Raw genomic sequence first — 10,428 nt, 5'->3', positions numbered from 1 at the left:
ATAAAAACTTTTTTTGTATGTAGAATAGCTACTTCCCTTACTGTACTCACAGTAGTCACATTAAACACAGAAGCTTTGGAAAACCCAACTTCTCAGCAAGAAGTCTGTGCCAATTAAACTTCTAAAAGGTTGGGTACCGCAAGAGATATTGCGCTAATCTATTTACATATGAATTTTAAACAGGAAACAAGATTGAGAAAGACCCCTTAAACAAAACGAAAAACGCCACACAGAAAGTCGTCGTTTCTGACAATTCATTGTCAAGTAAATCCAAAAATCCCTTATCGCGTTTTGAGTAAAGGATATGACGTTCAGATAACGTAACACCGTGACGTCACAGAAACGGTCTCCGGTCATTGGCCAAAATCCCATTTCATGTAATGTAGCTCTTCAGTAGGTTGGTTGAGCTTCTCCCAACTGGTTATCTTTCGTTAATTGGTTGTGAATGTGTACACTACGATAGTTATCTATTAGTGGATAAAAAGTTGTCGTCTGCTATAGATTCGTAAATAGAACGTCGAAAGTGTATATTGAAGAAATCCTCGACACAATTAATAGCTGATAAGAAATGTAATTGACGAAACAAGTTCTCAACTGTGATGAATTAAAGTGAATGAAGATGAAACGTTCAGAATGAGTGGATTATTCGCACAGCTGGATCAAAATTCGCTCAAATCATGAGAAAAACATCTCTTCATATTGTGGTTCATTAACAAGTTGATACTGAATGAACATACCGTTACGCTTAACCAAATGGTTTTTATTTTGCTTATGAAAACATAAATACAAAACAAAAGGTATAAATTACATTAAAAAAACATTTGATGAATGATTCTAAAAGTTACTGAAAAAGTGAGTAATTTTTGTTACATGTTTTCTATGAATCAAACCATCAAACCTTTAGAAAACACTTCAATCTATTCATTAAATCCTTAGCAAAGAGTAAGCTTTACAATATATATAGAGGCAGTTTATACAGAATAACCCTAGGTCATCTGAAACTTGGAACCCAACTAAGCCTTCGAACTCAACTATACCTTCGAACTCAACTAAACCTTCGAAATCAACTAAACCTTCGAAATCAACTAAGACTTCGAACTCAACCAAGCCTCCGAACTCAACTAAGACTTCGAACTCAACAAGCCTTCGAACTTAACCAAAACTTCGAAATCAACTAAGCCTTCGAATTCAACCAAACCTTCGAAATCAACTAAGCCTTCGAACTCAACCAAGTCTTTGAACTTAACTAAGCCTTCAGTCACCATGGATGACTATCACGTAGACTTCGACGATGTCCTGCCAATGGCCGGAGAATTCGGAAAGTACCAATGGCTCCTCTTCATCGCTTTGGCTCCCTTCTGCTTCAACCTCGTCTTCGTCTACTTCATGCAGTTCTTCATGACTTTAGAGCCGGATCACTGGTGTTTAGTACCGGAACTACTGTCGGCAAATATGACTTTGGAGGAAAGGTGAGCATACGTCGGATGATTGTGATTAAATATATATTAAATTTATAGGAAAGAAAATTCTAAAGGTTGTACATATACTGTATATACAGTATATACATAGATATATAGATTATATATATATATATATATATATATATATATATATATATATATATATATATATATGTACATATATTCATATATATATATATATATATATATATATATATATACTGTATATATAATTAATGTATTTTCCTTTGAAGTCATTTTATATCACTGTACGATTTTGTAACATATTTGACAGGAAACCTAATTATATATACATATATATATATATATATATATATATATATATATATATATATATATATATATATATATATATACAGTATATCTCTATATATGAATATATATAAACTTATCAATATCTAATGTTCCAACAGACGCAATCTGAGCATACCAGTAAATACAGACAGCACCGCAATGAGTATCAGAAGCAAATGCCAAGTATACGACATTGACTACAACAAACTCCTCCGGGAAGGCGTGACCTCAGCTGACACCGCTTGGCCAGTCAAGGACTGCAGTCAATGGGAGTATGACTTCTCAACCACAGGCAACTTCGCAACGATCGTCTCAGAGGTAAGAGGTCAATTATTTTTCTGAGGTAAGAGGTTAACTATCGTTTCAGAGGTAGGAAGAAGTCAATTATTTTTCAGAGGTAAGAGATCAACGATCGTTTCAGAGGTAAGAGGTTATTGATAATTTTAGGGGTGAGATTCAAGTCCCACTCAAATTAGTTAGTTCCTTTGGTCACTGCAACCTCACCATCCTTGTAGGCTAGGGATGGAGGGTTTGGGGGAGCCTATAGATCTATCTGCTGAGTCATCAGCAGCCATTGCCTGACCCTTCTTGGTCCTAGCTTGGATGGAGAGGGGGATTAAGTGCTGATCATATATATATATATATATATATATATATATATATATATATATATATATATATATATATATATATATGGTCAGTCTGTAGGGCATTGTCCTGCTTGATAAAGCAATGTCACCATCACTTGTCTTTGCCATTCATGATCTGCCTTCAAAACCATTAAAACCTTTCAGAGGTCAACGAACGTGTGATAGGTAAGACACACATATGTGCAAATATACATATATATATACATATATAAAAAAATCTATGCATATAAATAGGTAAATAGATAGATAGATAGACGGATATTTATATACATATATTTACCAAGGAGAGAGACAACATCCTGCCATCAATTGAAAAATATTAAAACATGAAAATAGAAAAGTAGTCCATAAAAACGTTTTATACAAAATATTCTGTGTGAACAGACTGAGAGAACATTACACGATTGAACTCCTAAACAGACAAAGAGAGAATGAAAGTTAATTCGCTCAAGACCGGATGTTTTGACTTGCATCCTGTGCTAAATGAAATCTGCTCCTTCATAGATCTATGGTTAATTTGCTCGTCGGGTTAAGTCAAGGTCTCTTGAATTACTTCGCCTACGGCGTTGTCTTTATGTTGAAGATAATGTCAGTTATCAATCAATACTTATATGTTGATGTAATATATATATATATATATATATATATATATATATATATATATATATATATATATATGTATGTATATATATATATACATATATATATATATATATATATATATATATATATATATATATATTTATATATATACATATATATACAGTATATATATATAAATACATATATATGTGTGTGTACATATATTAATATAAATGTATATCTTTATATATACGAATAAGTAATTTTATATATGGGAGTGTGTTTATATGTATTGTAGCCACAAAAATGTCAGTAAAAAGACCTGATTGGAGTTAGTACTTTCGGCTTATATTTTACTTCGGCGGACTAAAAATATGTATATACTATGTATGCATATGAATATACAAACCACTATATATATATATATATATATATATATATATATATATATATATATATATATATATATATATACAGTATATATATTCTTATATATTTATATATATATATATATATATATATATATATACATATATATATATATATATATATATGTATATATGTGTTTGTATGTATATATATATATATATATATATATATATATATATATATATGTATATGTATATATATACATATATATACATAAGTAATTAGATATGTTTCACCATCTAGTTTTATATAATAGTAATAACAATTTATTCACATTACCTCTATTCCCCGTTTAATGATACTCAAGCTAGGATGCCTCGTGTCCGTACTTGGGAAAGGCTTGGGGCTCGCAGTTTCACTCCATGCATTTGCTGAAATCCTTTCTGATGTAGTTATTTATCGCCACACTCTCTGTGGGAAAAAAAAGACATTACGAAAATTAAATCAATAATTTCCTCCAGAGTAAGAATTAATCAGATTTGTGACGAGCTGAGAGAAGGTTGTGACTCAAAGACAGGATGAAAGCAACTGAGTAACTTTATTACAGAACACTCTCCTTTATATGCAAAAACTCAATGCAACAGGAAATTTCCTGTTTAAAACCGACACCGCATCGGTTAACAGTTAACAGTGAGAAAAACATACATGTTATTTCAGGTTCTTTTTAGTGCGAGGGGAGAGCGAAGATACAAGCATAATATATACACAAAATGAAGTGTCGTTACTATGTACGATCGTGTGACACACGGTTGGTACAGATTGTAATGTAATGTATTTGCATTACAGAAATTTGTGAATTTTTTATTATTATTATTATTATTATTATTATTATTGATATTATTATTATTGTCATTATTATAATCATTATTATTATTAAAAGCTAAGCTATAACCGTAGTTGGAAAATCAGGATGCTATAAGCCCAAGGGTTCCAACAAGGAAAATAGCCCAGTGTGGAAAGGAAATAATCAAATATAGAAGTTCTTGAGTGTACCCTCAATCAAGGGAACTCTAACCCAAGACATTGAAACAGAGGCTAAGGCAATACCAAAGACTAGAGAACAGTGGCTTTGAGTGTCCTTTTCCCAGAAGAGCTGCTTACCATACTTGAACGTATGAGAATCAATGTCTTATCAATGAATTTTTATTTGGTTGATTATTCACTTTTTTACAATTTACCCATATTGTATTTTTCAGTTAAATTGGGTATGTGACAGAGGATGGTACGGTACCCTCGCCCAGTCTATGTTTTTCGTGGGAGCTATCGTTGGTGGCATTATTTTCGGCTGGGCAGCTGACAAGTAAGTACCTATTGTTTTAGTCATTTTCTACGCTAATTCATCAAGGCATATCTTTTACGATCCTTATATCTACAGCACACCTTCCCATCGATATAATGTATTATCGTAATGAAAACAGATGTAACTTAATAGATAAGATAAATAAAGGAAAATGTGTATAATTTTTCGGCCATCTTGCTCAGATACGGTCGAATTCCAATACTTGTGACATCGAACTTCATAGGGGCCGTAGCGTAATAAAAACTGATATAACTTAATAGATAAGATAAATAAAGAATAAGAGGGTATCTTTTTCCGCCATCTTGCTCAGATATGGTCGAGTTCCAGTACTTGTGGCAACGAACTTCATAGGAGCAGTATCGTCCCTCCTGACGGCGACTGCTTGGTCTCTTGGGGAATTCCTCGTCTATAGGTTCCTCATTGGTATAGCGTTCGATAACATCTTCGTCATGATGTATGTTCTGGGTGAGTAGTGAATGTTTACATTCAGAATTCCTTTAGAGAATATTTCGACGATCGGGATGTTGTTACACTGTGTGAATTAGCTTTGTACTGGTTTTTGTTTCTATAGATTTTTAAATACTATATAGCTTTTCGAGGGGAGAAATCATCTCCATTATGAATAGATTCCAATGCAATCTCACTGTAGTTATTATTATTATTATTATTATTATTATTATTATTAGCTAAGCTACAATACTAGTTGGAAAAATAAGATGCTATAAACCCAAGGGCTCCAACAAGGAAAAATAGCCCAGTGAGGAAAGGAAACAAGGAAATAAATAAACGATATACGAAGAAATGAAATATTGAAATAAAATATTTTAAAAATCATTAACAATATTAAAAAAGACATTTGAAATATAAACTATAAAAGCACTTATGTAATCCTGTTCAACATCAAAACATTTGCTGGGAGTTTGAACTTTTGAAGTTATACTGATTCAACTACCCGATTAGGAAGATCATTCCACAACTTGGGCACAGCTGGAATAAAACTTCTAGAGTACTGTGTAGTATTGAGCCTCTATTTCACAATGTCCTAAACATAGATATCCTACAATAATCCTAAACACCCAAAGGCTAATGCGTTCTTGATTGTATCACCACTTTTGAAATGTAGATTTGATAACCTTCTTGGTACTTGCACAACTAAACCGTCTAAACGTCTCGGTCTCTCCCCTACAGCAATCGAATACGTTGGACCTAAGCACCGAACCCTAGTAGCTAACCTCTCCATAGCCTTGTTTTACACGGCTGGGACAGTCCTGCTTCCCTGGTACATGGTCCTCATAGGAGACTGGCGCATAGCATCGGTGGTGTCAGGGTTTCCCATGATCTTCACTTGCGTGCTTTACTGGATATTGCCTGAGAGCGCCAGGTGGCTTCTTACGCAGGGTAAGGGAATTTGTATTTATGTTGTTTCTGTTCTTTACCAACCCACCTTACGTTTAGTTATTATCATCATCATCTTATTATAATTATTATCATTATTATTATTATTATTATTATTATTATCATTATTATTATTACTGTGTCTGTTTTAATTATTACTTTATTATTATTATTATTATTATTATTATTATTATTATTATCATTATTATTATTATTATTATTATTGTGTCTGTTTTCATTATTACCTTTACTATTTCTATTGATATTATTATTATTATTATTATTATTATTATTATTATTATTATTAATATGTCTGTTTTCATTATTACCTTTATTTTTTCTATTGATATTATTATTATTATTATTATTATTATTTTTATTATTATTATTATTATTATTATTATTATTATCGTTATTATTTTAATTGACAGGTAAAGTTGACGAGACAATTGATATATTAAAAAAAATCGCGGATGTCAACGGCAAGAAAATCCCGGACAAACATCTTATGGATATGAAGGTAAGACAAAAAAAGAATAAGAAAAAAAATAGGAATAGAAACATATGTTCATAAACTATTTATTTCCACCGAAATGTAGGGCATATCTCTCTCACAACACCTAACATCCTTGACCTTTCCTTTCCTCTTTCTTGCTAACATACTACTTTCGCCAAATAATTATGCTCCATTCTCACGACATGTGCAAGCCATCTCAAACAAAACACTGTGAGACGTTCCTTTATTGGTTTTATTAACGTTTTGGTTACTTCTAATCATCATCATCATCCTAATCACCCATATATAACAAAGAGCAAATGTCTAGCTATGTATGTATATATATATATATATATATATATATATATATATATATATATATTATATGATATGTATGTATATATATATATATATATATATATATATATATATATATATATATTTATATATATATATATATATGTATATATATATATATATATGTATATATATGTATATATATATATATATATGTATATATATATATATATATATATATGTATATATATGTGTATATATATATATATATATATATATATATATTTGTATATATTTACATATATATATACACACATATATATATCATGTCACTGAGCGGCATTGCCAAATGTATAACTACTTGGTCTCTCCCGTTTCTCTGGTAGGGGGGGGGGTTATAGCTAGGAAAGAGGTAGACGTTAGGAAGGATTTAACTGCAAGTGTGTGTGCATATGCATCTAAATATTTAGCCGTCATCTGAGACGGGTTGCTTTAACTAATAATAATAATAATCTCCCCCTATATAATAAAGACCAAGTGTGCGTGTGTATATATATATATATATATATATATATATATATATATATATATATATATATATATATATATATATATTATGTATATATATATATATATATATATATATGTAAACAATATATATATAGTACTTCATGTCACGCTGAGCGGCAATGCTAAACGCATGACTACTCATTCTCACCCCGTCCCTCGGATAAGGGGCAAGGGAGTTTTCCTACCATGGTGAGAGGGGGTACCCTGAGAAGTACACTCTGAAGTCACAACTGCCGTGTTGTAGTTAGGAAAGGGGATGGGAAAGGTTGAATCTCTGTACCTGCATATGCGTCTGTGTGCATAGCTATTGAAATATTTAGCCGTCATTTTTGACGGGTCGTGTAAACTAGTAGTGATATAATAATAATGATACCTTTTCAGAGAAGTGCCATCGAAGACACCACAGCCTCACCCAACGACCCATCTCAGGAAAATTGGGACGCATCGTTTCTTGACCTTCTAAAAACACCAAGATTGAGGAAGAGCACCTTAGTCATTTGTTTTATGTGGTAAGACGTTCAGCTCTCTCTCTCTCTCTCTCTCTCTCTCTCTCTCTCTCTCTCTCTCTCTCTCTCTCTCTCTCTCTCTCTCTCATATTTTTGCAAAAATTAAATGCCTATGCAATCGTATTTAACTTGAAATATGAGTACCAAAAGCTGGAATTATTTTCTCCTTTTCAAGATAGTGACCTTTGTAAAAACACCTCCACAAATCATCAATACTGCTCTAAGCCTCTTATATCTGCTTAATTAGAATTTTGCGTTTTTTTAACTTGAACAGTAAATTAGTGTCAGGCTGTTAGTTGACTGTGGTGGGTCATGGTTAGGTCTCGAAGGGGGCTTGGCTAAAACCTAAACAAAAGAGAAAGTGGGAGACTATAAAGCCAATAAGAAAGTCCTCAGCATACAAACTTAAAAGGTTCCATGGAGCGGTTTGTAACTTGAATTGTTTGTAAGTCGTAGTTTGTTACATTCTGGCCCAGGATAGGCTTCACCTAACTTGCATGCCTACAATTTTCAGCTGCAAGAGTCAACAAATAGTCCTATTTCATAATGCAAATGTTGTCTTGCTTATTGCATTAAATTAAATTATATTGTTTAATTACAATATTTCATTATGCACTGTTGCTAAAATATCTGAGATTTATGATTTCCGTTGGCTTTGGGCTTGTATCTCCAAATGTTTGTAACTCGAATATTTGTAAGTTGAGGACCTTCTTTTGCGAATGAAAGGTTTCTTGTTTTCTTCATTTTTGTTTTCTATTTTTCTTTAAATCTCATAATCATAACAATTGATAATTTTCTGCTTTGGTTTCCTCCGCATATGAAACTTCTATAACATTAAATAAATTCTCAACTAACTATCCATTCTCAGGATGCTTCTGACTCTGGTCTATGATGGCCACGTTCGAAACGTAATGAACCTGCCGCTGGACGTGTTCGTATCCTTCACTGTGGCTTCGGCAACTGAGTTACCTGCCGACTTGATGGTCGTCTTCTTTCTCGATCGCTGGGGTCGACGTTGGTTCATCTTCGGAGCTCTGGTGCTGTCGGGAGCTTTCAGTATACTGACCTGCGCATTTCCAGGTAGGTTTACAAGAACAAAACAAGTCAGTAAATTAAAAATACCAGCTACCGAGGATTTAATAGCTTTTGGCTAACTCTCCTATGCCCTTTCATTGTTTATCTATTGATTATGGCATTTTCTATTTTCAATTTTGATTAGCGTTGTCATGAAGACTGTCTTAGAAACCAAACATTTACTCATAAAATTTGCACTCAACCAACCCAACTTGGGACCTGGAAGGACCAAGCAATGGCTGCCAGTGACTCAGTAGGTAGATCGAATGGTGTCCCTCAACAACCTAATCCAAGAGCATCATAAGAATATATCTACCATGCTATAAGTGTGGCTAGACTTCAGGACCCCACAGATTGAGTGTCTCCAGCATTGCTACTCTCTTCTTAGATACATAGCTCTACAACATTAATTTTTTTATTTCCTACTGTAAGTTTTACCTCTGATCTAGAATTAATCCTCTGAATCAATCACATGTGTTTCTAGAAATGACTCCCTGCTCATGTGAAACTACTACAGAACAGTCAAATCACTTGAGTTTCTATAAATGACTCCCTACTCATGTGAAATTTATTCAGAACAGTATAATGAAGGTTACAGACAGGTTTAACAAGATTCATTGGAAGGTCTCAATTCCTTTGTTCTTCCAAGAGTATTTCTATTGTAGGCCTAAATGTAACAAACATCTATAATCCTTGTTGCCAATAGACGCATCAGATATTGTATATGGCATATAAGACACATATGTAAGGATTTGCATATCTAGAATGAGGACATAGTTTAAACGAATAGCCTGTATTTTTCATAATATCACATGTGAATATAAACATATTTCTTTATTCTTTGAGGGAGTAAGAGTTTAAAACCACTGATAAAGTGAATATTTTAGTTTCATTAATAACTCTATTGCCTTACAGTGATCCTTAATACTAAATCATCTCCTTATCTTTTTCAGCAACCTCCATAGGCATACCTGTCTTAGCAATTCTAGGGAGGTTCTGCGTAAACATCGCCTTTAACATAGGCTTACAGTATGCCTCTGAAGTTCTGCCAACAGTAGTAAGGGCTCAGGGTGTAGCAGTGGTTCACGTGATGGGGTACTTTGCTGGGCTCCTGTCGCCTCTAGTTGTGTTTATTGTAAGCTACTTCATTTCTTTTATGTTTCCTTTTGATAAAGAAGCTCTTTACCAAAATCAGTGTTCTCTGAAATGTGATGTGATACAGTATATATTGTGTAAAACCCCTGGCACTCCACTTTTACTTGGGAGATCAGTGTTCATTGTTTTTATTCATTTAACCAGGATATCGCTAAGTACAAAAAGCCTTCGAAACTTTATAAAAAATTTCCCGAAACTC

General features: G+C 32.7%; 1 protein-coding gene across 1 annotated transcript in view; it reads left to right on the top strand.

Annotated features, from left to right (window-relative positions):
- Nucleotides 1-407: 407 nt before the first annotated feature.
- The window catches only part of LOC137617813 (organic cation transporter protein), an 11,459-nt gene continuing 1,438 nt past the window's right edge, over nucleotides 408-10,428 (top strand). Inside the window, exons 1-9 of the mRNA XM_068347766.1 lie at nucleotides 408-1,469; nucleotides 1,895-2,093; nucleotides 4,633-4,736; nucleotides 5,047-5,201; nucleotides 5,925-6,134; nucleotides 6,563-6,651; nucleotides 7,876-8,003; nucleotides 8,869-9,080; nucleotides 10,028-10,209. Of these exons, the coding sequence (XP_068203867.1) occupies nucleotides 1,264-1,469; nucleotides 1,895-2,093; nucleotides 4,633-4,736; nucleotides 5,047-5,201; nucleotides 5,925-6,134; nucleotides 6,563-6,651; nucleotides 7,876-8,003; nucleotides 8,869-9,080; nucleotides 10,028-10,209 (1,485 nt within the window). The 5' untranslated portion in view covers nucleotides 408-1,263. The remainder of the gene's footprint in view (nucleotides 1,470-1,894; nucleotides 2,094-4,632; nucleotides 4,737-5,046; nucleotides 5,202-5,924; nucleotides 6,135-6,562; nucleotides 6,652-7,875; nucleotides 8,004-8,868; nucleotides 9,081-10,027; nucleotides 10,210-10,428) is intronic.

This window comes from Palaemon carinicauda, chromosome 2 (assembly GCF_036898095.1).
Source record: "Palaemon carinicauda isolate YSFRI2023 chromosome 2, ASM3689809v2, whole genome shotgun sequence".
Classification (NCBI taxonomy): Eukaryota; Metazoa; Arthropoda; class Malacostraca; order Decapoda; family Palaemonidae; genus Palaemon; species Palaemon carinicauda.
This window is presented reverse-complemented; position numbering and strand designations above follow the sequence as displayed.